At 47.1% G+C, this 27,774-nt stretch overlaps 1 protein-coding gene across 3 annotated transcripts; it reads left to right on the forward strand.

The window, feature by feature from the left end:
• The first annotated feature begins 33 nt into the window (after positions 1 to 33).
• Positions 34 to 27,774, forward strand: PLEKHD1 (pleckstrin homology and coiled-coil domain containing D1). 3 transcript variants are annotated; one of them, XM_068162256.1, is made up of 14 exons: positions 34 to 251; positions 487 to 713; positions 4,370 to 4,463; positions 5,334 to 5,423; positions 5,866 to 5,942; positions 10,041 to 10,132; positions 13,443 to 13,495; positions 16,146 to 16,240; positions 17,118 to 17,211; positions 19,523 to 19,698; positions 20,373 to 20,505; positions 21,635 to 21,779; positions 24,726 to 24,875; positions 25,378 to 27,774. In XM_068162256.1, the coding sequence occupies exons 2-14, from the start codon at positions 565 to 567 to the stop codon at positions 25,536 to 25,538; spliced, it is 1,509 nt and encodes a 502-aa protein (XP_068018357.1). In that variant the 5' UTR covers positions 34 to 251; positions 487 to 564; the 3' UTR covers positions 25,539 to 27,774. The 3 variants fall into 3 exon arrangements, with proteins under 3 accessions (XP_068018357.1, XP_068018358.1, XP_068018356.1); XM_068162255.1 differs by having other exon boundaries at positions 234 to 251; positions 363 to 713; XM_068162257.1 differs by having other exon boundaries at positions 34 to 713; positions 24,726 to 24,879; positions 25,378 to 25,500.

The raw sequence follows: 27,774 nt of genomic DNA on the forward strand, positions 1-27,774 counted from the left end.
TGGCACAGCAAAAGCCTCCCTGTGGAGCCTGCCTGCTCCACTTTTATTTGGGACCGATGAGAAAAACCTGTCTCAAAGTGCAAGATTCCAGGGGTATGTGTCAGAGAAAGAGATGCCTGACAGCAGCAATGTCTGTCTTGCCCTGATTTCTGCCTGGGAGGATGCTGCAATATTCAGTGCAATAACCTTCCAAGCTGCCTCTGGCGCAGGAAGCATTTTGGCTGGTGTCCTCATTGGGAACTTTCTCTCTGGTGAGCTTTTATCCTTTTTTTTTGCCTTTTGGTGTTCCTCATCTCTGGTTCTTTTCACCCCTTATTTTTCTTCCCCTCGGGCTGTGTTGTGTGCTGTCCGTAATGCTTCAGGAAGCAACCCGGCATGAGGAGATGCTCATCGTCTGTGCATCGGGGACAGAATTATTGACTGAGTGCTGAGCAGCCAAGTTATTGATTCAAACCCCAGCCCATTCTCTCCGTCTGCCACTCACAGGGACTGCCTACATGCTTCTGGTTCATTGCATTTAATTGGATTCCCTGAGCTGCCACGCCGAGGGGAAGGGTTAGGACCATGTTTGCTTCAAAATCCAGCTCCGTATCTCCTTCTCCATCCATGGAGCAGGCAGATTCAGATGCTCTGGACATCAGCACCAAAGTGCAGCTGTACGGCGTGCTCTGGAAGAGACCCTTCGGGAGACAGTCGGCCAAATGGTCCAGGAGGTAAGCCACAGCAACTGGGGGATGCTGAGGTGAAATACGAAGCCCAAGGGGGCTGGGGTAAGTTAGAGCCTGTGTGCTTGGTTCTTCAAGTGCATCTGGCCAGGAGAGAAGTTTTGTGCATGGCTTCCCTGCTGCTCTGTTTCTGCTTTACACACTCAGTGCCCGCATTGTGCTTGGTTCTTCAAGTGCATCTGGCTAGGAGAGAAGCTTTGTGCATGGCTTCCCTGCTGCTCTGTGTCTGCTTTACACATTCAGCCCCTGCATTGTGCTTTCTCCTTTATCTGTCCTGTGCTACCTGCCCTTCAGGGTGAGAATAGAGAGTAGTTGTCTCCTCTGGATAATTATCCTATCATCGTTTCATGAAAGCAGAAGAGTCAGCTGCTACATTTTGCCTCCAAACCACCTGAACTTTGTCATTAGCACTTGTTAAAACTCTTTGAGTCCTTTGGGTGTGAAATGGCTAGGTGGGAATGACCACCCATGTGGAGCTGCTGGAGTGGAAACAGAGGAGGGCAACGAATCTGAGGAAGGGCCTGGAGAATAAATCTTGTGAAGAGTGACTGAAGGAGCTGGGGCTGTTTAGTTTGGAGAAGAAGAGACTGAGGGGAGACCTCATTGCTCTCTACACCTACCTGAAAAGGACGTTGTAGAGAGGCTGGTGCTGGTCTCTTCTCACAGGTGATTAGTGACAGAACAATAGGGAATAACTTCAAGCTATGACTGGGTAGGTTTAGACTGGACATGAGGAAACATTTTTTTTCATGGCAAGAGTGGTCAGGCATTGGAATGTGCTGCCCAGGGAGGTGGTTGCGTCACCAACCCTGGATGTGTTTAAAGGTCGTTTGGATGTGGTGCTTGGGGATATGGTTTAGGGGGTGAACCTTGTAGTGTAGGGTTCTGGGTTGAACTTGGTGATCCTGAGGGTCTTTTCCAACCTGAATGTTTCTGTGATTCTGTGTATGACCTGGCAGGATTCATGGAGAAGCATCAGCACTGCAGACTCTTCCTTGGTGGAAAGGTGTTCTGAATTCTCTCCTATCTGGTGCTTGGGAGTGGTAAGCTGCTGTGTGTTGTGTACCAGCAGCCAGAAAGTCTGGAACTAGATAGCGTTTGCTATTTACCAAGGCCAGAGGTATGTTCTATAATATTGACCTGATGGGTCAGGTTGAAGTTTAAAGCTGATGTGGCTTCTTGATTGGAATCGCTGAATCTCCCAGGAGAGCTTTCCATTGGTTGTCAGGTCATGAGGCATGACTGTTTGTCTGGGTACTGGCACAGAAACACAGGGCAAGCTCTTTTTCAGTGCTCACTGGGAGTACATGATCCAATGGATTAAGCCTTCCAACATTCCTGGATGGCAGATTAATGTCAGTGCTGATAGATGTCATTGGCAAATGATTCAGTTGGAAGACTAGTAGCTGAGAAACTTGCATTTCTCACCCTGACACTGCCAGAGAGGTTTAGCAATCCAGAGTTTGCTGTTGAGATCTGCTAGTGATGAGTAGTAACGCTTACCTGCTGTTAGTATTTTGGTATCTGCACAGGGAATCAGTCTGCTACAAAAGAAATCATGGGGAAAATCTGCGAGAAAACAAGTGTGCTAAAGCTTTCCTCCAAGTAGAGTAATGGCAATTATTATTAACAATATTATGATGGTAAGAGTTCTCCACCAGCTTTGACCTCTTTCTTCATCTTTAGGAATTAAATTGGTGTCAAGTGGCTGTGTACTGGAGGTAGTGCTTGGCTCCTTCATACACAGGAGTGGAAGGGCACATGGAAATATTACAGTTGCTCTTGTGAATCAGACCTGAAGCCCATCACTATGAGCGGCTTCAGACAAAGGTGGCAGAATCCCCAGGATGCCCTGATCCTTCTCAGTGGAAGCAGTAGGGTTTCCTGGGGATGTTCTTATTATTCACAGAAATGCCTTGCCCTTTCCAAATCCCTGAGAATCACGTGAAAGTGAGTTGGAAAGCAGTGGTTTGTGTGGTGTAAAAAGGCATTCTTTAGTAATATTTACCTTATTGCCCTTCACATTCCTGCCTGATCCCTCTTTTCTCATATAAAAAACATGTACAGAGCAGTCCAACATATTTTCTTTGCCAGTTACTCTTCTGAAACCTCCCTGCTTAACTAGTCTCTGGGTTTTTTTTCAGCTACTCCTCATTTGTCATTTAGACCAAATTTAAGCCATGTGAGACATCTCTCCCATGTACCGCTGACTGCAGGGTAGACGCAACCCCAGTTCTTCAAGCAGAAGGACTTTCCCAGGGGCATTTTGAGCATTCAAATAAGCTAAAAATGCAACTTCTTCATTTGCAATCACATGCTCCAGTGCAGTAGACCCTTGGTTTGCAGAGGCTGTGATATTTTGCTGCCTTTGTACAGTGTTCATCAGAGCATACCTAAGGCTAACTGAGCAGAACAAGGCACAGTAAAATGTGATGCATAGGAGCGAGAAAGAATTCAATTTCCTTTGTGTTTACAAAGGTCAATGACAGGAGACTTTACCAGGATCTTTGCTTAAAAATATCACTGAAGTGTGTATGTGCTCCAGAGTGATGTCATAGCCAAAGGGTTGTTTTTGTTTTGCATTGAGTCACTTGGGATTCAGGCTGGAGGTGAGGAGAAAGTTCTTCACAGAGAGAGTCATTTGCCATTGGAATGTGCTGCCCAGGGAGGTGGTGGAGTCACCGTCCCTGGAGGTGTTCAAGAGAGGATTGGACGTGGCACTTGGTGCCATGGTTTAGTCATGAGGTCTGTGGTGACAGGTTGAACTTGATGATCTTTGAGGTGTCTTCCAACTTTGGTGATTCTGTTATTCTATGACTCTCCCTGAGACAGGGACCAGTCAAACACTGGAAACACCTCTGTCTAGGCTTATGCTGAGCTGGGATGAAAGAAGGTGGCAGGGAGTAGATGGCAAAAGAAGACTTCAGTTGCTTTTGAAATAGACACTGGTTTCCCATCAAAACTAAAGAAGCCTCTTTCTTCCCAGGCAACCAGCACCAGAGCAAGAGGACAATCTCAAATTGCACCAGGGGAAGTTTAGGCTCGAGATGAGGAGAAAGTTCTTCACAGAGAGAGTCATTAGCCACTGGAATGTGCTGCCCACGGAGGTGGTGGAGTCACCATCCCTGAAGGTGTTCAAGAGGGGATTGGATGTGGCACTTGGTGCCATGGTTTAGTAGTCATGAGGTCTGTGGTGACAGGTTGGACTTGATGATCTTGGAGGTCTTTTCCAACCTTATTGATTCTATGATTCTAAAGCAGCGACTTTCTTCCAATAGGCTGAATCCAACATACGGGGTAGCCAGATTTCTTAGTGGTGAAAATACCAAAAGTCTCTGGCTATGCTCCTGCCTTGCACATAGACCCCAGTTCCAGTCCCCTGTGAGTAAATGGTCCTATGGTTTACCTTGAAGACTGGTGTGTGTGTGGTGTAAGAGACATAGTCACAAAGAAGTTTAGCTTGACACACCTAGTGGCAAACACTAGTTCATGGTTATGAGCAGGAGCATGAGTTACCTCAGGATTAGATGCTAATAGTAAACTCTTCTGCTCAGAAAGCAGCTTTAGCTAGGTGGAGATTTTTTGTGTGCTCTGACTTGCAACCTTTGCTCTAGCAGTATTTATTTCCTTTCTCTGTCTTAAAGGTTCTTCATTATTAAGGAAAGTTTCCTGCTCTACTATGCTGAGAGTGAAAAGAAGAGTTTTGAAAGCAATAAATACTTTAATATCCACCCCAAGGTGAGCAGCAGTGCATGGGGAAGGGGTTATTCCATTTCTGCTTTCTCCTCCCTACCAGCCCCAAGGGCCAGCAAGTTAATGAGGTATGCCACAAACTTACAAACAGAACCTCAAAGAAGTGACAATCATGTCAGCACTTCTTGAGGCTTCATAGTAATTCAACAGGTACACAACTTCAATTTCCCTCCCCCCCCCCCCCACTAGACAGTACAGGTATTCTATAGTTTTCATGATTTCATAGTCTACTAATCTGTGAGAATACTGCCTGCAAAGCCACTTGTAAGGCCAGCAGCTTTGCTGCTTGATCCTAACCTGTGCTTGCACTTGTAAGCAGCTGCAGTCAGCCCCTGCTTATCCACGTGCCTTCAGCCCTGAGAAGAAGCCTCTGCAGAAGTTGCCTGGTGCTTTCACAGAGGAGGCTCTATACTCAGAGTCTTTTTCACCCTCTGTAGTCGCTGGAGGACAGTGAAGAACCTGTGCTTCCCAAGGGGCTGATTTCACCCTGACCCGCTGTGGATAGCAAGCTCCCCATCACTCCCAGCACAGCACACGTGGGCCCAGGACCCACTCGGGGTGACTTGAATGGTGGCACAACCTTTCTCATGGGACTACACTCTGAATTTGCAGTGTTTGCCCCTGTATGTGAGGTCATCTCCACTTTGATATGAGTTCCCACTTCCATTCGCTCCAGGCCAAATGCAGGATACCAGTTAGAGTTCTCCCAGTGGTGGCAGCCCCTTTGCTTGTCATGACCTATGTGTATTTTCTTTCCTGTGATAGCCAAGACAGGGCAGGTCCCACAGTTCAGCTCTGAGTTATTTGATAGTTATACTTGATTTTGCTGATTGAAGTCCTCTGGTTTCTCTCTAGGGTGTCATACCCCTGGGAGGTTGCATCGTGGAGCCTAAAGAGGAGCCCAACATGCCTTATGCCATAAAGATATCTCATGAAGACTTCCATGTAAGTAGACTTCATCCCCTGCAAAATTCCCAGCACCACAAAATATGTTACTGCTGGTGAGTGGAGAGAGGCTGCCTGACTGCCCCAAGACTCCTCAAGGCTTTGCTGATGCTTCTGCGCTGACAACCAACAAGGAAATTTGCTCTTTTAACAGCAGGTCTTATGATGCTAGCAGACCTACAGATAGGTATTCAGGAGCCTTAGACCTCATGTTGTCTTAACATTTAATTCTTACTATGACTGCTTGCCATGTGCATCTCTTTCCAATGTATGGTAGGCCTAGGTCATATTTGTTCCAATGTAGTGGCTGCCATGGAGGTGGTTGCCTGTGGTGGGCTCTTCTCCCACTATGGCTGTGGCAGCTGTGTCCAGCTCATGCCCAGAGGCACATTAGGCCCCAGCCTCTCTAATACAGGTTTTTTTCCCCCCTCCCCTCTTCTAGGGTAACATTGTTCTAGCAGCTGAATCAGAGCCTGAGCAGGCTCAGTGGCTGGAGATGCTGCAGGAGTCTGGAAAAGTGTAAGCTTTCTTTCTATTCCTTATTCTCTTGATCAGATCAACAGATGTGTGAAGAAGCCTGACAAGAAGGATTGTGGGGAAGCAGACGAGCTCCCCAGCTCTAGTGAGACTTTTCACTTGCTTCCAGCAGTACTGGTCATGCTGTGGTATCAGTAACATCCCTGAAGAACATTGTGGGGTATGCACCCTTCCGCCCAGATCCCAGGGCACTTGGGTCATGCAGCAGGGAGGAGTCAGCCTCTTGAGACAGTTTAATTCTGAAACATGTACACAGGCTAAATCCCAGGGGAGGAGGTGTTAGCAAAGCATTTCCAGCCCACCTATGGGGGAGAGAGTTTGATTGCTATGTGGGTAGAACGTTCAGTTCATAGTTCTGTGGAGAATGTTGGTTTGCCACCAGTACAGCAATCTCTGAGCATCCAGGAACCTGACAATACAGTGAGCAACTGTCCAAAACCACAACAGGCTCTTTCTACATCTCATTCTGATACAGGAAGAGGTAACACTTGGCTCCTGGGAGACCTTGTACCAGCCTTTCAGTACTCAAAGGGGGTCTGTGAGAAAGATGGTGCCTGTCTTTAGAGCAAGGCCTGCTGCAACAGGGGAGAAGATTTAGACTAGATCTAAGGGAGAATTTTTTTATGATGAGCATGTTGAAACACTGGCACAAGTTTGCAGGTGTATTATCCCTGGAAACTTCCAAGGTCAGGTTAGATGAGGCTTTGAGCAGCCTGATATAGTTGGAAATGTCCCTGATCACTGCATAGGCATTGGACTAGGTGACTTGTTACTGTTCCTTCCAACCCAAAGCATCCTATGATTCTTAACAGGAATTTGACTTTCCCAATCCAGACAGAAACTTCTGGAGTCTGCAGAGCAGAGCCTACTATTCAGTTCTAAGGCTTGGAGCAATGAGCTCTTTACTCTTCCTTGGGCAGAGCAATGTAATTGGCTCCATGACAATATGTGTGTGTGGTTTCTTGTGACTGGAGGGGCAAAAGCTGCTCTTTCAGGCAAGTTTAACTTGTAATACCAATGTGTGCATGCATGTGTGCATGGTGAAGGCAGTACCTCAGTAAATTCCAGTGCTATGAGACTGAAAAGGTTCACACAGTGTTAGGGTGGATCAGTCCAAGCTAAGCTCTGTACTGCTGCAGTGAGCCTGCCTTTGGTTCTGGTGCTTTTGCTGCTGCTACCTCCCAGGTAGTGTATGAACTGCACCACAATACTGTCCATTAAAGCTTCATGGCAGCATGAGCCCCGTGGGACACAAGAGCCAAGGCAGAGGTCTGTCACCCACTCCACACAAGCAGGCTTGGCCACTGCAGGGAAGGAGGGACCCAGATTTAGCCTTTGAGTAATTCAGTGGTTGTGCTCCTACAGTACATGTTTACAATTGCCTTCACCAATGTTATCCCTAACTATTGCCAAAGGCAAAAATTTGAGGGCTGAAGGTGTGCATGGGGTGGAAGAAGCATGGCAGCACAGCTCAGGAGCCCTCCAGTCCTTGCTTTCATAAACAAGTGCTAAATAGCTGTCAGGCAGCACACTTCCTTACACCTAGCCAATCATCTGCCCAAACCACTCCCCTTCCCTCCTCTTTCATCAAAAAAGGAGGCCACTGCAGCTCCAGTGCCAGGCTAAAGCTGGTGATAGCCTATATTTGAGGAAAAGCACAGATTATGTGATTTATATCATCAGGGTCAAGTTGGGAGTAAAGCAGCATCCAGAAAGGCACTGTTTGGGCCAGTAAACTGGTCTGCTGTGAACAGGAAAGCTAGGAAGGTGCAGCTGACATCTTCTAGTCAGCCTGTTTCAGTGTCCTAGTGTCCCTAGATAAAGATTCTGCTGCTGGCAGAGCAGCAATTTATGGTGATCCTACTACAGCCTTCATTATTATTTAAAACCAACAAAGAAGAAAAAAAAAAAAAAACAACAACCAACAGCAGACCATGACATCCTCAGCAAATCCTAAATCCACTGACCCTGTTAAACAGGGGGAAGAGGATAAAATTAATCCACTATGGAAAATGGCCTCTGTTCTCTCTACATCTGCACCCATCTGGGGGCTGGGTGGCATTTGTATGTGTGTGTGCATGCACAACTGCTTAGCCTCTCACCATCATACTCTGTTTTAGTTCTTCACTCTTTTCCAACCTCCCTGGTTTTATAAGGAAGCAAGGTAGCAAAGTATTCATTGAGGAGAGGAGCTGATGGTCCCTTCAGCCTTGCAGTGTGTTGTGACTTTAACATACCACATTTGCCCAATCTTGGAACCTTTTTGGAACCACACAAAGCCTTGACTCTCAGCTGTCTCTCAGCCTCACTTCCCAGCCAGAGAGGCTGCCACTCAGGGACAGGGGCACACACTCACTCTCTGCATCCATGGTAGCATTCCCTGCATGTGTTTAAAACACAGACATGGTGGGCAGTGGGGAAAAAAGCAGCAGGTAATATAGTATGTGTCCTGTGGACCATGAAGGGCAAAGTGCCTTCAAGAACTGGTTGTGGATATTCCCAAGAAAGGTAAAATGCAGGCAAGCTATAGAGATATTCCACTGCCTCTGCAGCACTGGAACAGGTGGTGTTCCAGCTGTGTAGCCAACGGGAATCCTGTGCAGCCTTACAAGGGCTCTTCAGAAGTGTGTTCAGAAGTGTGGCCCTGTGCTTTCCAGCACTTTAAGCAATGTGGCTTTTTCTGATGTAAACTCACTAGGTAAGAAGTACAGAAGACAAAACAAATCCTTCTTCACCTCTCAGCTGAAGTCTTAGCCTCTCCCTCCCCACTGCTGCTATTGCACACCAACACTGGCTGCAGCACGTAAAAGAATCACAGAATCACCAAGGTTGGAAGAGACCTCAAAGATCAAGTCCAACCTGTCCCCACAGACCTCATGACTAAACCATGGCACCAAGTGCCACATCCAATCCCCTCTTGAACACCTCCAGGGATGGTGACTCCACCACCTCCCTGGGCAGCACATTCCAATGGCTAATGACTCTCTCAGTGAAGATCTTTCTCCTCACCTTGAGCTTAAACTTCCCCTGGCACAGCTTGAGACTGTGTCCTCTAAAGGAATGAAAACGTCAGTGTTACACAACTGTGTGGGTGCACCTCCCAAGTTATAGAGCAGTGGCTGCAATAACCTTTGCGTTACAGGCAGGGAAACATCTTGTTGGGCTGGGGAAGGGAAAGAGCACTGAAAAAAGTGACTCTGATAAACAGCCAGCTTAAAAGCTACGGCTGTTTAAAAACACTCCATTTGATAACTTCTTTTGTGTGTGTTCCCCCTGCCTCAAGCTGTTTGCTGTTGTTTTTTCTGGATTCAGAGTCACTCTGGGTAAGAGAGTTGCTGTTCTTGGGTATGCATCTATCAGGATCATAGATCAGCATAGATCAGGATGACTGTTACATATGCATTTTAGGTATTGTAGGTCTGTAGATCTGTGGGTTGGTTTTTTTTTCAATGGGACATGAAGAGAAGTGAACAACAGATGCCATTTCTTTCTCTGGTTTTGATTTGTGTGTCCTTGTCCTGGAAATAAAGGAAAGGCATGGAAAGGGAAAGGCATGGAAAGGGAAAGGCATGGAAAGGGAAACTCAAGGAAAGGCAACAAAAGGAAAGAGTCAGTAAATGGTTTAATGTTTGAAGAAGAGTAATTGTAGCAGCAAAATATTGCAAAGGCAGCTGATGGCACTGGCATATGGGAAGTTAGTTGAGTTAAAAGCTAAAAGTTGGTTCTAAAGTCTCTCAGGATCCGTTTAATGGGTTCCAGGTACCCATGGAGTAGTTGGAGGCTGTGCATGTGCTAGGTTTGTCTGGAGGCCTTAAAGACTAAGATCAGTGTAGGAATTTCCAAAACACTAGGAAAAAAACCACATTTGAATAGCTGCAGCCTTGACAAAGAGCTCTTGTATTTAAAGAAAAAAACCAACCCTGAATATCAGGGAAAAAATCTCAAATTAATCGAAGGAGAAAAATGTAGAGACTTGCTGTCCCAGCTGATGAGAATCTGTGTGTTTGAATTCCTTGGTAGATTGCCTGGCTGAGTCCCCTACCTGTTCCTTAATTGTCTGCTTTACTCTGCTCTCCCTAGAACCTGGAAGAATGCCCAGCTGGGAGAAGCCATGATTGAGAGCCTGGAAGCCCAAGGACTGCAGCTGGCCAAGGAGAAGCAAGAGTACTTAGGTAGGAAGCTTGTATTCCCAAAGGTTATAAACCCCAAAGTAGCCAGTGTGCTTTTCTGGAGTGGTGAGGATAAGGCTGGACAAGTGTTTTGAGTCAGCAGCTGAAATTCATGTTCTGAAGGGATCAAAAGATGTGGATGTCAAGGTAAGATCTGGACATCTGTCTAGAAGGAAGAATGTGCTGTGGCCAGCACACTGCAGTTCTGCCCCTCCTCCTGGCTGGATATGCGTTGCCCCTGAGAAGCTTGGATGAGCTGATTTCAGCTGCTCACCAGGCCAAAACCCAACACATTTGTCTCCTTGAATCACACAGGACTGGTATTTTGAGTCTGATCACAGCTTTTCAGGCCTGAGTTTTCCTCCCCTAGATGTTGGTTTGTGGAGGATTTTTGTGGTCTTACTCTGCTTGGCTTCACCATCATTTGCTCGCACTGGAAGTGAGAATATTTGCTTGGGCTTGGTTCAAGTGTGTGGTAGTTTCAGGCTATGCCTTTAAAATTTAGTTACAGATTTTGAGCAGAAAAGTAGAAAAATACAAATAAGTCACTATTGGGTGTCAAAAGGAAAACAAAAGATTATTCTAAACAAATTCATTGGATAAATAGGTAGAATAAGATGTGCCTCAACAATTCTTTCTGTCTTCTCTTCTGACCTTGGCTGGTTTTCTTTGCTCAGGAGAGATAATCTGCTTGTTGGCTGGCCTTGGCTAAGTCTAAACCACTGCTTCTTTCTCCACTCCTCTTTCTCTCTTGGAACAGGGGGGTAGGGGCAGGTCCTGCTGGCCACACTATTCTTGATGCAGGCCAGGATACCATTGGCCTTCTCAGCCACCTGGGCACACTGCTATCTCATGCTCAGCCAGTTGTCAATCAGTACCCCCAGGTCTCTTTCTGCCTGGCTGCTCTCCAGCCACTCTGACCCCAGCCTGTAGCACTGCATGGGGTTGTTGTGGCCAAAGTGCAGTACCCAGCACTTGGACTTGTTGAATGCCATCATGTTGGACTCTGCCCATCTGTCCAGTCTGTCAAGGTCCCTCTGCAGAGCCCTTCTATCCTCTAACCAATCAACACCTGCTCCCAGCTTGGTGTCATCTGCAAATTTACTGATGATGGACTCAATGCCCTCATCCAGATCATCAATAAAGATGTTAAAGAGCATGGGACTCAGCACTGATCCCTGAGGGACACCACTAGTGCCTGGCTGGCAGCTGGATGTGGCACCATTCACCACCACTCTCTGGGCACGGCCCTCCAGCCAGTTCCTGACCCAGCATAGAGTGCTGCTGTCCAAGCCATGACCTGACAGGTTGGCTAGGAGTTTGCTGTGGGGAATGGTGTCAAAGGCCTTGCTGAAGTCCAGTCCATCTTCCTGATGCCTTTATCAAGGGCTCGTGGTACCTGCTGCTAGTCATCAAGCCACTGGAGGAATCTTGAAGAGCCTTTCATATTTCTGTATCCATGCTGAGCAGTGGTGGCCTCAGTGAATGGTCGCACATGTAACAGCGATCAGGCATCAGGCCATATTTATTGTGGTCAGATGGATGCAGCAAGTAAGGAGGGGTGGTTCCACACCTGGCAAGGGGAAAATGGGGAGTGCTGAAAGGAGGACCTGGAGGCACAGGACAAAAATTAAATTAGGAACAGGAAAACTTTAGTCAAGATGTTGTTTTGCAACCATCAGAGCAGACTACGGCATCCACAAAACTAGGGAGCCACGGTGTGACACTAGACAAGGTGACAGAGGGAAGAGGAATACATGATCTCTACAGGAGATATTTGGAAAATCAAAATATATATATATATAGGTATTACTAGGTTCTTCCATCCATGACAAGAACATTCAGAGCTGCTCAGTTGTCACAGTTGGTTACTTTCTTTTGACAGCAATGATCTATCTGTTTTTCTGTAACTACTGTGGCTTCTGCTGCATTAGATTTACCTTGGGTGATCTGTGTCTGAGGCTGCTCCTGGCAGCAGGTGAAGACTCTCTGGAGGAAGCAAACGTTGCTCTGAAGAATTCTGTGAATCCCTGGGGAGTTACCTTCCACCTGCACCCTGCTGGTTTCTTTCTCAGGCAGGGACTTTGCAAAAGCCCATCAAGGTCTGGAATTGCCCCCACACCTGGCAGGAGGGGCAGAAGAGGGAAGGTGAGAGAGGCTTTATGAAGCTGTGTTGGGTCCTGGCAAGGAAAAAGAGGGCAAGAATGCAGAGAGGCAGGAGTGGTGGCCAGCACAACTTTAGCAATGTGACACTACTGCTCTGGCACTGCTTACTTGGCTGGGACATCCCAAGGTGACAACAGAGAGCTGGCAGTTATGTGCAGCACAAAGGACAGAGCAATGTGCGGGTGGGTAGGGCTGGAGGTCTAATCTGCAGACTATGCCACTGTGATGCGTGCAACCCACTTAACCTTACTGTGCCTTTGCTGGCCCAACTAGAGGATTGTAAACGTTAGTTCATTAATGATCTTTACTGTGTCCAGATCTGGGCCCCTCAGTTTAAGAAAGATGTTGAGTTGCTGGAACATGTCCAGAGAAGGGCAACGAAGCTGGGGAGGGGTTTGGAGCACAAACCCTATGGGGAGAGGCTGAGGGAGCTGGAGTTGCTTAGCCTGGAGAAGAGGAGGCTCAGGGCAGACCTTCTTGCTATCTACAACTACCTGAAGGGAGGTTGTAGCCAGGTGGGGCTTGGTCTCTTCTCCCAGGCAACCAGCACCAGAACAAGAGGACACAGTCTCAAGCTGCACCAGGGGAGGTTTAGGCTGGATGTTAGGAAGAAGTTTTTCATAGAAAGAGTGATTGGCCATTGGAATGTGCTGCCCAGGGAGGTGGTGGAGTCACCATCACTGGAGGTGTTTAGCAAGAGACTGGATGGGGTGCTTGGTGCCATGGTTTAGTTGATTAGATAGTGTTGGATGATAAGTTGGTCTTGGTGTTCTCAAAGGTCTCTTCCAACCTGGTCTGGTCTGGTCTGGTCTGGTCTGGTCTGGTCTATTCTATTCTATTCTATTCTATTCTATTCTATTCTATTCTATTCTATTCTATGTCTTTAACAACACTGAGAGGAAGCCTTAGCAGGAGTACACAACAATATGGTTGCTTAGTTTACTAAGTTATTTGGCAGGAGGGGAACTGTATAACATCTCTTTAGCATCATCTCTGCCTTTGGAGCCTCCCAGGGAGATGCACACAGAGCAAGAGGGACAGCTACATATTTTCAAGCTTCAAGCAGTCAGTGTTTCATGATCATAAATGTCCCCAGGATATAAAAAGCTTTTCTCAGTGTTCGACTGTTATGTGTGTGTGTTTGTAGATAAGCTAATGGAAGAAACAGAAGAGCTGTGTCTGCAGAGGGAGCAGAAAGAGGTGAGTATTCAACCCAATTCTCTTCAACTTCCTTATGGCAGGACTAGAAGGTGCCTTGGAGGCAAAAAGAGCCATTAGGGATGAGTACTGGAGGATTCCTTTTCCCAGGCACTTGCCATGCAGTGTGCTTGTGTTTATGTCTCCAGGAGGACCAGGGAGGAGGGTCAGGTTAAATTCATTGTTGCTGTGATCACCATTATACACTTGTCATTTAGCAGACCCAAGAAGACTGGCAATGAGCTTGTCTGTCTCCACAGTCAGCATGCAAATAACATGACATTGTTCTAATGGAGAAATACCATTGTGAGAACCAAGGGGGTGCACAAAGACACCAGAGATGAGGAGAATAAACATGGCAATAAGGAAAACTCGAAAGAGAGGGGCTACTGTATCTTAATTGATCAACTTTTATACTGTTTCCCAAAGTATTCCTTTTATTTGCTTAACACAGTAAAAGCAGCTCATTCCTATATTTACACCAACTGTGTTCCAGTTTCTATAGACCATCATAAAGTTATGCAATGGTTTGTCCTGTTAGTCAGTAGGAAAGCCTCCATGGCTGGAGGCCACCACACTGCAAGCTTGCCCACTGCTGCATCTGCCATTTTCCAGTGAATCACAAGTGGCTGTTGCTCCTCTTGAGCAACAGATGTCAATGCTAACCTAGGCTTCTCAGGCCCGTGGTTTTCCTCTGTACATTTCTACAGAGCTAAAGTCCAAAGGCACACCTGCAGGGCTAAACTACTGCCTCTTCAAGGAGATGTGTCTGTCTCGTGAGGTAGCCTCGTCTGCGCAACCTACAGCTATAGGGAGGGAAATGCCCTTTTCTAAAGACCCTGGAACAAATCTCTGCTCACATAAAGCCATGCATGAGATGTCCATTGTCTACATAGAGCAGATGGTGTCAGGTTAGTTTGAAGGAATTTTATGTTGAGGAAGGAATGAATATATAGCTCATAGTATCATAGTATTAGTCAGGGTTGGAAGGGACCACAAGGATCATCTAGTTCCAACCCCCCTGCCATGGGCAGGGACACCCCACACTAGATCAGGCTGGCCAGAGCCTCATCCAGCCTGGGCCTAAACACCTCCAGGGACAGCGTCCCAACCACCTCCCTGGACAACCCATGGAGCTGTGGCAGCCTGCCTTGCTGTGAGCTTGAATGCCTCAGAGCATGAATGCTTGGAAAACACCTTGAACTCTATCTGCACCATGGAGCAAGTCTGTTACTATGAATTTATCTGGTGTCACTGCTGGTTTGGGACCTGCCTTGCCCTAGCAGAGGAGGCTGCAAGGGGCACCTGACTGGGAGCTATAGGTTTCAGTGTAACTGCTTCCACTGGACTAGAAGAGTCTGCTTCAGGGCTTGACAATAGCTTGTGAGCGTCAGTGCTGTCTAGGCATGGGTTTACTGTCATGAAGTCAGTGACAGGCTGATTAAACTGTGCTAAAGCTATAAATATGAAGTTTGTCTTGTCCCCTCCCAGTGGGAATGGAGAGCAAGACACAGCAGTGATTCAAGTGTCACAGTCCTGTCCAGGCTTTCTGTATCTGCACATGTGGCTGCCTGGAAATGGTACATGCAAGTTGGGTCCAGATCTCCTAGGAAGCTTTGGAGCAGGTTGCCCAGGGAGGTGGTGGAAGCCTCATCCCTGGAGGATTTAAGGCCAGGCTGGATGTGGCTCTGAGCAACCTGATCTAGTGGGAGATGTCCCTGCCTATGGCAGTGGGGGTGAAACTGGATGATCCTTGGGGTCCCTTCCAACCCTAACAATTCTATGATTCAATGATTCCTTACATGTGCCACAGTGCTGATCTGTGCAGGGAGTGTGTCTGTGTTTTCCAGGTGGCTGGTAACTTCTCTGTGACTTTTGGATGCCAAAATACACAACCAATGTTCAATCCCTTCTAATTACCCCAGGACAAAAGCCTGGTGGATTCAGACACTCCATGACTATACATCACTTAGGTTAAAAGTCTCAGGCAATGTTAACACTGATGCCTTTTCCAGCTGTGTGTCAGCAGATTCATTCCCTAATCACACCTGGGCTACATCAAGAGAAGCATAGCCAGCAGGTTGAGGGAGGTGTTTCTCCTCCTCTACTTTGCTCTGGTAAGACCCCACCTGGAGTACTGCATCCAGTTCTGGAGCCCCTATTACAGGAAGGGTCTGGATGTGCTGGAGTGTGTCCAGAGAAGAGCCACGAGGATGATCAGAGGGCTGGAGCTCCTCTCCTATGAGGACAGACTGAGGCAGTTGGGGGTATTCAGTCTGGAAAAGAGAAGGCTCCAGGAAGACTTTATTGTGGCTTTCCAGTATCTTAAGGGGGCTTACAAGAAAGCTGGTGAGGGACTTTTTACTGTCAGGTAGTGATAGGTCTAGGGGGAATGGAACAAATCTAGAAATGGGTAGGTTCAGATTGGATGCTAGGAAGAAGTTCTTCACCATGAGGGTGGTGAGACACTGGAACAGGTTGCCCAAGGAGGTGGTAGAAGTCTCATCCCTGGAGGTTTTTAAGACCAGGCTGTGAGCAACCTGATCTAGTGTGAGGTGTCCCTGCCCATGGCAGGGGGGTTGGAACTAGCTGATCCTTGAGGTCCCTTCCAACCTTAACAATTCTACTATTCTATGATTCCTTTTTGGTCCAGGAACTCGAGCGTCTGAACCAGGTGCTGGAAGCAGAGAAGCAGCAGTTTGAGGAGGTGGTACGGGAGCTGCGACTGGAGCAGGATCAGATTAGGAGGTAAAGTGGTGAACTACACAGGTCAGGAAAATGACATGAATGCCCACATCGGGCACAAATGCTGCTTTGGTGATGGATCAAAACTTCTTTTGTGCATTTAGGAAAGGGATAAATGACATATTGACCAAAACAAGAGCAGCTGGGAAGTACCTGCATTTGCTATTGCTAGATCACCAATAGAACGCAGCATTTGGGGATCATGTTCAAGGAAGTGAGACATGAGCAAAGCCCAGATTAGTTGGGGTAGCATGGCAACAGAGAGATGCTAGAGCCTTGTAGAGAGGCAGTTGGGGTGATTGACTGACCATGGAGTCCTGTGGGCTTCAGACATCTGAACCTGATTTTCCACCATCAGCTTAACAACATTGGATGGGTAAAGGATTTGCCTCACCAAGAATAATTTTGTCATTTTAAAGAGTTGCACTATGCAAAATAATTAACATTTTTCATATAGCCATGTATTTAGAAGATGAAGGATCTAAGTGCTTTGCCCTGAGTGTCATTGCTCTGTGGTTTGGTTTTTTTTTCCCCCCTAAATGTTTTCTTTTTCCTCCCTACATAACATCCCAGAAAAAGCCAATGGGGTTTCACAAGCTGCTTTGGGTTTCACAGACCTATCTCTGCTTAGCTGTAACTGTCTTGCCTGAGCAACTCATGGGTTTGTTTTTATGATCAGTGGGTGTGGTAAAGTTTCTTGGATGCTTGCAGAGTTTCCAAGGCATAATGCTTTCTGGCAGCCTCCTGACTCTCCAGTGCTGCCTGTATCAAGCACTGGTCACAGGTCTTGCACTAGGGGATCCACAACCTGTGCAGTCTGAATGACTCCCATGAGGCTGGTGTTCCCCTGCAATATCTGTCACCCTTCTTGCTTCTTCAGGGAGCTAGAGCTCACAGCCTGCTCCCTTAAAGGAGTGGAAGAAGAAAAGAAAGAGCTGCGAAGCCTGACAGAGTCCTTACAGAAAACACTAGAGGTGAGTGACCACTTGGCCCCTCCAAGTGACAGTGTTTTGCTAATGATCCATGAGAGCTGCCCAGGGCTGAAAGCAAAACTGTATTGTGGAATTTAACAACCCCTGCTTCTGGTGTGGGGGCTGATACTAGAACAAGAGGACACAGTCTCAAGCTGCACCAGGGAAGGTTTAGACTGGAAGTTAGGAAGAAATTCTTCATAGAGAGAGTGATTGCCCATTAGAATGGGCTGCCCAGGGAGGTGGTGGAGTCACTATCACTAGAGGTGTTTAGGAGGAGACTTGGTGGGGTGCTTGATGCCATGGTTTAGTTGATTAGATGGTGTTGGATGATGGGTTGGATGTGATGAACTTGAAGGTCTCTTCCAACCTGGTCTGGTCTATCCTATCCTATCCTATCCTATCCTATCCTATCCTATCCTATCCTATCCTATCCTATCCTATCCTATCCTATCCTATCCTATCCTATCCTATCCTATCCTATCCTATCCTATCCTATCCCATTCCATTCCATATGGAGGCCAAGATCACCTGCTAAAAATGCACTAGAAGTGATGTAGAGACCAACAGAACCAAACTTATCTCTGTAGTACTAGGACTATAACCATAAATTACAGCTGGGGAAGCTCTCTCACGAGAGAGAGACTTTTAACCAGACATCTAGGCTGGCAGAGGGGCAGAGGCTTAGAAACCTCTTTCTTGGAAGGTTTTTACAACCCAGCTGTAGAAAGGCACAGCTGACCATATCTTGCTGTGTGACAGACAAACTCTGAACAGAAGGCTGAACGAGAGGCTACCAGACAGTCTCTTCCCGCCAATATGGCTCTCAGTCTGTGATAGCTTTCTAAATGTTTGTTTGTTGTTGTTTTAACTGTGGCTCCCTAAGTTCTAGTGGAAATTGGAGCAGCAGAGAGGCTTTCTTTGCGCACATCAGAGAACACAGCTCCTAGGGAATCGTGTACCACATTGGAATGTAGGAAATGAAGCGTTGGTTTAACCTATCCTTACTTATTGTCACTGTTGGCTTGGTGCAAAGTGTTTTTTTCTGAATGTGTATTGTTTGTGAAATTTGTGACTCTGTCCTTGCTGAATTCTGCAAGTTTGTACTAAAATCTGTTGCTAATGTCCTATCAAGCTCTTCTTGCCTGCAGTTGAGGGTATGAAAAAAGCACTGGAAAGACAGGGAGTGACCATTCATGCCCTAGTTGCACAAGGAGACTGAACACTTCATAGGAAAATAGCATCATACACCCGTGGTTAGAAGTGCCACAGAGAGATGTCTCTAGTTCCCACTGAGTAGCAAGATGATGAAGCAAGGAAGGGAAGATACCTACATCAGAGATGCTCAGGGCTCTAATTCCTGAGCGGAGTCCTTACTAGCATTCCATGTCAAAGGAGCTTACAGGCATTCGGTGCACCCTCAGCAAGTTTGCTGATGACACCAAGCTGTGTGGTGCAGCAGACACTGGAGGGAAGGAATGCCATCCAGAGGGACCTTGACAGGCTGGAGAGGTGGGCACAAGCCAACCTCATGAGGTTCAACAAGACCAAGTGCAGGGTCCTGCATCTGGGTTGAGGCAATCCCAGGCACAAATACAGGCTGGGCAGTGACTGCCTGGAGAGCAGACCCGAGGAGAGAGACTTGGGGGTGCTGGTGGATGAGAAGCTCAACATGAGCTCTCAGTGTGCACTTGCACCCCAGAAGGCCAATCAGATCCTGGGCTGCATCAAGAGAAGTGTGGCCAGCAGGGCAAGGGTGGTGATTCTCCCCCTCTACTCAGCTCTGGTGAGACCCCACCTGGAGCACTGCATCCAGTTCTGGAGCCCCTATTACAAGAGGGATGTGGAGGTGCTGGAACGTGTCCAGAGAAGGGCCACGAGGATGATCAGAGGGCTGGAGCACCTCTCCTATGAGGACAGACTGAAGGAGTTGGGGCTGTTCAGTCTGGAGAAGAGAAGGCTCGAGGTGACCTTATTGTGGCCTTCCAGTATCTGAAAGGGGCCACTAGAACGCTGGGGAGGGACTCCTTAGGATCTCAGGTAGTGATAGGATTAGGGGGAATGGAATGAAGGTGGAGGTGGGGAGATTCAGGCTGGATGTGAGGAGGAAGTTCTTCCCTGTGAGAGTGGTGAAGCCCTGGAATGGATTTCATACCTGCTACTCGTGAAGCAGGTATGAAATGAAAATCAGGTTTTGTTATTCTTATTTTTAAACTGAATGAGACTTACGTAAGGTATGGAGGTATTCAGTAGGGAGGAGGAGTCAGGCAGAAAAAGAAGCAGGATTGGTGCATTCAGTCTGCCTTTCTTCTAGGAGCTCTCACTGGAAAAGCAGCAAATGCTGAAGATGCTGGAAGAAAATGAGAGCCAGCTTCCACCAACTAGCCCCAACAAGGAGCAGAGCACCACCTGGGGACTGCACTGTAGCCTGCAACAGATTGAGGAGAAGATGCAGCAGCTTCTGGAAGAGAAACTACTGGCAGAGAAGAGGTGAAATGGGGATAGGGAGAAGGAGGGAAAAGGGGTTGGTGGGGGAGGGTCTGGGCATTGTCAGAGGCAAGGATGCAATGTGATCCAATGTGAAGAGGGTGGTAGGAAAAGAGATAGTTTTCCTCCTCACAAGTGGAAGGCAATCAGAAAGGGTGTAGCTAAATATTTCCTGCTTATTCTGACACCTGAAGAGGCATAAGATCTTTTACTATTTCTGTCATTGAGTGCAGTAAAGAGGACACTTTGTTCTGCTCAGGCTTAGTGGTGCCAAGTGGCATTACTACCCACTGACTTGCTTTTTGATTGCTAACACAAGAAAAGTGTGGAAGCTTATCTTGGCAGGCAAGGCAGATAAACTCCTTGCTGCTCCTTGGGCCTGCTCTTTTCAAATTGGAAGCTAAGCATGTGGATCCATTCATGGGCTTGTCTATAGGAAGTATTTAGTGCTCCTGAACCTTCTCTGGGAACTGAAAATGTTCCATTGAGGAACTGTCCACCTGGCTCTCTCTAGCAGTGCCTGTGTCATTGAAGCAGAGCACAGGCAGTGTTCCTGTTAGCACACCTTTGTTAAGGGCAGCCAGGTAGTGAAGCACACATCAGTACCAGGTGCCTTCCTTCCTGTGAGTTGTGCTGGTGTGGGAATGGTTGTCTTCCTTTGCTGTACTGTGCACCAGGATGAAGGAGAACGAGGAGAGGTCGCGAGCACTGGAGGAGGAGCGAGAGTTTTACTCTTCCCAGTCTCAAGCGCTGCAGCACTCACTCTCGGAGCTGAGTGCAGAGAAGCAACAGACAGAGAGAGACCTCAAGGTAGCCCTGAATATTGCTATCCCTGGGTCTGTGGTCCTGGGTCATCTTCCTTTAAGCTCTTCCCCTGTCAAGTCAGAGACTTGATTTTTGTTTTCCTTTTTTTTTTGGTTGCAAATGGTTTGCTGTGCTTCGTATCACGGTAACAGATGGATTTGTCCTTTGTGTCTACTGTTGAATTTTTCATTCTGATTAACCCATTCAGTAAATATTTTCATTTGATACTGTGAAAGTAGACACTGTGGCCTTCCACTATCTGAAAGGGGGCCTACAAGAAGGCTGGGGAGGGACTTCTCAGGATATCAGGTAGTGATAGGACTAGGGGGAATGGAATGAAGCTGGAGGTGGGGAGATTCAGACTGGATGTGAGGAAGAAGTTCTTCACTGTGAGTGGTGAAGCCCTGGAATGGGTTGTCCAGGGAGGTGGTTGAGGCCCCATCCCTGGAGGTGTTTAAGCCCAGGCTGGATGAGGCTCTGGCCAGCCTGATCTAGTGTGGGATGTCCCTGCCCATGGTAGGGGGGTTGGAACTAGATGATCCTTGTGGTCCCTTCCAACCCTGAAGTGATGCTATGATTCTATCTTAAAAGAAAAACAATTGCAGAACTGAAGAGAAATCTTCCCTCTCTTGTGGTCAGAGAGTCTATCTTAAGATTTGTAAATTTTCAGGCTGCTCTGGATGGATGTGGGTTAAAAAGTAGAGGAATGCAGGTGAGATGCCAACCCTTTGTTATACCACTAGTGGATGATACCTTAATCTATGCCAAGGCAAACTGGACAAAGTATGCTAAATAGTGTAAAGGCCCTCCTGCTCTTCCTCAGCTGCAAGTACTTGCATAAGCAGAAATGTATGTGTTGAAATTCCATGTGGGTTATATGATAAGAGGGAAGATGTGAAAATGAAACTCAGAGAACAGGACAATTGCTAAAGCAATCTGGACTTCAAGTTCAGATTCTGTCTGAAGACGTGAGAAGTAACTTCTTCTGGGTTGTCTTACAATATTTATACTGGCTTTCCTCACTGTTGTCCTTCCATTTTGATTTTCTTGCTGGGTCCCTCACAGACTCTGTGAGTTAGCAGGATGGTTACTGAGATGCAAGCTGGCTTTCAGCAGTGATTATTCTCTTCTTCAGGCTGAGGTGAAGATGCGCATGGATCTGGAGAAGAGGCTGAGAGAAGCTGAGAAAGCGCTGCAAAGTTTAGAAAGAGGCTTAAATTCTCTGGATTGCAACAAGGAGAAAGAAGAGAAGATGAAAGCAGATGTCAGTAACTTGAGAAGTAAGTCAGTCTTCCACCCTCTCTACTGATGAGCAAGCTTGAAGAGAGGAAATATTTCTAGCCATCTTCCAGTCACAAAAAGAACAGTTCTCAAATCAGCAAAGCTGCTCTCCCAACTCCTTGTACCTCAACCACACCCCTCTTTGGAGGAACTAGAATGTTTTAGGCAGGTACTTGGTATTTTGCCTTCTAAGGAGAGAACAATTCTTCCTAGGTGGAAGACAAACCCAGGGACAGAAACAAACAAATGTTTTCCAAGACATAGAACAAGGAAACTGTGGCAGAGCTGTAAAGACCAACTAGGTTTGGGTTAGAAAGAGTCCTCTTATTGCCCTTGACATAACCTCTTCTCAGCCTTGGTTACAAGAACAGCAGCAGTTTCAGGAGGCCTGCCGTTGCTGTGGCAACGTGCTGGTAGGTTAACCAACGGGTAAAGTTTGGATCGCTAGTCAGAGTTGAATCACTGCATCAGCACAGTGTTCATAAGCCAAGATGACTGCAGTCCACACGTCAAGTTCCACACAGCTTTTCCCTGTTTCTTTGCCTTTTCATTTTGTGTTTTGATGGGCTTGTAAGATGGGGTGTTACCCTAGCACCTAGCTTGGGTCAGGTTTGGGAACCTACATTAGGAGCTGCAGCTGGATGAAATCTTGCTTGTTTTCCATCCTTGAGTATGTTGCAGGGGGAAGCTGTTAAGAAGATGCTTTACCTGGCATCATTTCAGTAAAAGGTGGATCCTGTTCAATATCTTTATTGATGATCCGGACAAGGGGATTGAGTCTATCACCAGTAAATTTGCAGATGACACCAAGTTGGGAGCAGGAGTTGACCTGTTAGAGGGAAGGAAAGCCCTGCAGAGTGACCTTGATAGGCTGAACAGATGGGCAGAGTCCAAGGCCATGCGATTTAACATATCCAAGTGCTGGGTTCTCCACTTTGGCCACAACAGCCCCATGCAGCGCTACAGGCTGGGGTCAGAGTGGCTGGAGAGCGGCCAGGCAGAAAGAGACCTGGGGGTACTGCTTGACAGTAGGCTGAACATGAGCCAGCAGTGTGCCCAGGTGGCCAAGAAGGTCAATGGCATCCTTGCCTGCTTCAGGAATAGTGTGGCCATCCGGAGCGGGGAAGTCATTCTGTTCCTGTACTCAGCACTGGTTAGGCCACACCTTGAGTCCTGTGTCCAGTTCTGGGTCCCTCAGTTTAGGAAAGATGTTGACTTGATGGAAGGTGTCCAGAGAAGGGCAACAAAGCTGGGGAGGGGTTTGGAGTAGAAGCCCTGCAAGGAGCGGCTGAGGGAGCTGGGGTTCTTTAGCTTGGAGAAGAGGAGGCTCAGGAGAGACCTTATTGCTGTCTACAACTACCTGAAGGGAGGTTGTAGCCAGGTGGGGGTTGGTCTCTTCTCCCAGGCATCCAGCACCAGAACAAGAGGACACAGTCTCAAGCTGCACCAGGGGAGGTTTAGGCTGGATGTTAGGAAGAAGTTCTTCCTGGAAAGAATAATTGGCCATTGGAATGTGCTGCCCAGGGAGGTGGTGGAGTCACCATCACTGGAGGTGTTTAGGAAGAGACTGGATGAGGCACTTGATGCCATGGTTTAGTTGATTAGATAGTGTTGGATGATAGGTTGGACTTGATGATCTCAAAGGTCTTTTTCAACCTGGTTAATTCTGTACTGTGCCAATATAGAAACCTCAGTCTCTGTCTTTCTGAGCACTGCTGTATCTATAAGTTTAAATGCATGTAAGTTTTATATACACACATACTTCTAAATTATATCTGTAAATAGATGTAAAATAAACATTATTAAGCAGTTTCTACCTTGGATTTATAAAGTGAGACAAATGGGCACGATTTAAAAGAGTAAGAATGTAACAACAAGCGAAACACTGTTCAAAATGTTCTCTTTAACATCAGCCTCAGCGCAGACTGCCTCAGTCCTTCCGAGTGATTCCTGCAGCTCTGCACTGCCCTTCTGTGTAAGAGCTGGCACGCATTAGCACATAAGCCCTCCAAACAGCGAGGGAGTAGCCACTGGCAGGAATACAGCAAGACTGGAATGGCAGAAGATATGCCAGTTAGATGGTAAGAGGGGAAATGGGCTAAGAAAAGCAGGTTTTAACACTGTCAGAGTTTGGACAAAGTTTAAGGCTTTGCACAGAACCTAAAATGTTTAAATGTGTGTTCAGGTATTTGCTATGCTATTAAGAAATATATAGCCTCTGTGTGTCTGCCAGTGCTTCCCTTTCTGCAGTTAGGCTTGACGGGTTTTAGAAGTCCTTCAAAGAAAGTGCAATGAGGAAGGCTTCTAACACCACTGTTGCAAGACAGCTGAGAAGTTTTATCATAGTATCAGAGACTTTTGGCAGGTGACTCAGAATGGCATTTGGGAATAATTGAGGGGGGGTGGAGAACTGCAAGTTCTTTTTCTGTAGTTTGAATATGCATTTGGTAGCAACTGAGTTTTTTGTCATTTTGAACTTGTTGCTTGTTGTCATTTTGAACTTGTTGCCATTTTGAACTTGTTGCTCCCTCAGCCTCTCCTCACAGGGCTGTGCTCCAAACCCCTCCCCAGCTTTGTTGCCCTTCTCTGGACATGTTCCAGCAACTCAACATCTTTCCTAAACTGAGTGGCCCAGAACTGGACACAGTACTCAAGGTGTGGCTTAACTAGTGCTGAGTATAGGGGCAGAATGACCTCCCTGCTCCTGCTGGCCACACTGTTCCTGATCCAGGCCAGGATGCCATTGGCCTTCTTGGCCACCTGGGCACACTTCTGGCTCCTGTTCAGCCTAGAGTTCTGGAACTTCATGGATTGCTGTTTGAGAAGATCTAGGGAGGTGCTGTAAGTCATTACCTGACTCTGCCCAGCAGTGAGTGCATTCCCTCATGACAGAGTTGTTGCTTGAGGTGTCTTCCATCACAGCTCACGGTAGTGTCTCTCCTCAGAGTTCTTTGAAGAGTGCATCCGCAGTGCAGAGCTGGAGGCCAAGATGCCTGTGATCATGAAGAACTCTGTGTACATTCACAAGGCTGCCACTCGTCGCATAAAGAGCTGCCGCTTCCACCACCGGAGAGGCAGCACTTCGTGGAATGACTGTAGGTGCTGGGAAGCTTCTTGCTCTGTATCCTGCCAAGAGCAGATTTGTGCAGATGGGGCTGAGAGAATAGTAAGGTCTTCCAGTGTGGTTCATGTTACACATTCCCTAGTAGCAGAGTACAGCTATAGGGGGAAATTCAGCTTCCTTACCTAGAGAGCAAGCACTGAGTCCTTGCTGTGACTCCTGGGCCCCTAGAAATATATGCTCAAGGCTGAATTCATCTGAATGCTTAACCACAGACTGAGTTGGGTTGGATGGAACATTTGCAAGGTTACATCAGATTCTATGCAGCACCACCAGAGGCACATGTGAATAAGAAAAGTGGCATTTTCCTCCTCTGAAAATGGTAAGGTGAGGTTGTTAGAGTGCAATGGTTAGTTCATCCCTTGCCAGGCTCTCACTCATCTTGCTCACAGCAGTTGTGTGCTAAAGCAAAGCTTTATCTTTGGTTTGTGTCCCTGTGGGAGAATGCTGACCTTTCTGTCCTGCTCTTATTTCAGTGAAGCAGTCCCAGTCCTTCATATTCTCTCACAGAGAAGCTGAAAACATTGAGGAACTGAAGGAGGCAGCCAAAAGACTGAGCCGGGACCAGCACTTCAGGGCAACTCTCCATCGAATCATGAGATCGCAAAAGGATTCTGCTTCAGGGGACGAAAAGTGACTCTTGCTGGAAGGAGGCTTCTAATCTGAACTTGCCATTCAGCTCTGCAAAAGTTACGCTATCTGCACGAGGGTCAGAAGACAGAGTTGTCCTTTGCTGGGGAAAGTGTATGTGTAGGCAAGTCCTTCAGGTAGTGGCTTTGCAGTAGTTTGAATGCTCCCTGTAGCCTCGCAGATCTTCTCTGCTGACCACTCCTGATCCTTTTGCTTCAGCTGCTAATGTTAAGCCATATTTTGCCAAGATACCGTGGTCAGTGTTGAAGAGAAACACAGACCACAGCTTAGGAAGTGCCTCTTCTTGCCTTTCCTGTCTACTGTGTCTGCCAAACACAAGTGCTTCTGAGGAACTCCTCTGTCAAACTATGCTTCAACTAGTGTAGCATCCACAGTTAGGACCCAGCTTATCTTGCTCTACCTGGTATCCCCTAGAAAATGGCTTGCTGCTCACTCTCTGTCAGAGCATTTTAGCAGGGCACTTTCCCTGACACATTCTCTGAAGACCACAGCACTCCCAGCCTCCCAAGCACAACATTACCAACTGTCTTCATGTTGCATCATATCAAGCAAATGGCAGCAATACAAAGACAAGACAACCTGAGGATGCCGTGGACTTCACTCCAAGGAATGTCACGTGCAGAAAAGAGGGTTGCATTGTGTTGCCTGTGGGCAGAACATCCTGGCTTCACCTTTGCATTGGGACATCTGGATGAGTTTCTGCCAGGAGGAGGAGCAGAGCTGCTGCAGCAGAAAGTGTTATCTACAGGAATATTCAGTGTGGAGGAGCCTTTGACTCAACTTTCCTCATAACCTCTGTAAAACAAAGCTAGAAAACAGTTGGGTGAGGCAGGTTATGGGACCCAAACCCACTACTGCCTGTAGAATTTAACATTGTCAGCAGTAAGCTGTCAGGGCTGTGGAGACAGTGAAAATCATCTCTACATGTGCTGCACTGACTAGCCTGTGCTCAAGGCTTTGTGCTACCCTCTACCAGTCTTCTTGCTGCCAATCCAGGCTATCTTCCTGAAAATGAGAACTCTGGCAAGTCAAGGCTGAATTGGAGGAGGCATTGTGGACTGCCTGTTCAGAAGTGGGCTTCTGGCTGACCTCTGTCTCCTCCCAAGGGCTTACCACATAGTTATTGCGCAGAGGCATTTGCCCTGCATGTGGAGATCCTGTGTGATAGAGGAACCACTTTGTGAGGGAAACTTTGCAACCTCTCCAACCTTCTTTAAGGAAGCAGCTGGCTGGTTAACCCTGCTGCAGTACCAGCCCTGCCTGTGGTTATAGAGCGTGACAAGCATGCCCAGAGTGACACTTTTATCCTTGTGGTATAAATGGGGAGACAAAGGAATAAATAATGTGAAGGTGAGTGATGTTAGCAGCAGGGGACAGGCTCAGGGGGTCTCAAAGTTTTAGTGGAGCTTTCAGGTCTCTAATCTTCATCAATACCCCTGGGTATTACCTATTCCTAATGACTCCAGGGTATCTGCTTCTTTGTCCCATGCAGTCTCTGACATTGCACAGTACCAGGTTTGTCTGTGGTTTTTTTCTGCCCGCTAAAGTCGTTCCTTACCAGTTCAGGTCTGTTTCAGGGGAGAAGTTAGGAAGGGAGCTATGACTTGCCAACCAGTGGAGTGGCATTGATGTTGGATGGAAGAGCATACTGGGCAGGTGTGATGCACCTGGAGAGAGTCACTCTGGTGTGACCATATGTAAAACACGTAAGCATAGCCTATACTTTCCATTTCAGGCAGTTACTGACCAATATCCTTCTGGCAATGGGAGGTTTTATACGTTGAGAAGGTTCAGAAGGCAGGTGATGCAGTATGAAAAGAGAACTTACACCCTTCTTTAGCACACCTGATCCTTCTGTGGCTTTTTCACTTACTCTTTGCATGCCAGAAAGCCAAAATCGAATTCTTGCTCCTGCAAGGCTGAACGCCTGTGAAAAAGCAATACAGAACTGGCTTTCCCCTTTACATGTCCTCTTTAATCTCTGGCTGTTTTCCAGTTACAAGGTCTGTACCATGTGATGGTGGAAAGGACAGAAAGCAGAACAGCCAGGGAGCTTAGCTGTAATTCAGGCAGTTAGGAAAAATCACCCCATAGTTTGTGCGTGCAGCACCTTTGATCTACTACCATCAAAAGCCACAATATCAGACTTCAGGGAAGTATCATACTCAGCAGGTAGCCACATTTGGTCTTCCTTTACCTTGCATGTTGACAGGAATAAATAA

The sequence above is a fragment of the Melanerpes formicivorus genome, unplaced genomic scaffold (assembly GCF_026170545.1).
Source record: "Melanerpes formicivorus ecotype bairdi unplaced genomic scaffold, bMelFor1.0.p_v2 SCAF_62, whole genome shotgun sequence".
NCBI classification, from domain to species: Eukaryota; Metazoa; Chordata; class Aves; order Piciformes; family Picidae; genus Melanerpes; species Melanerpes formicivorus.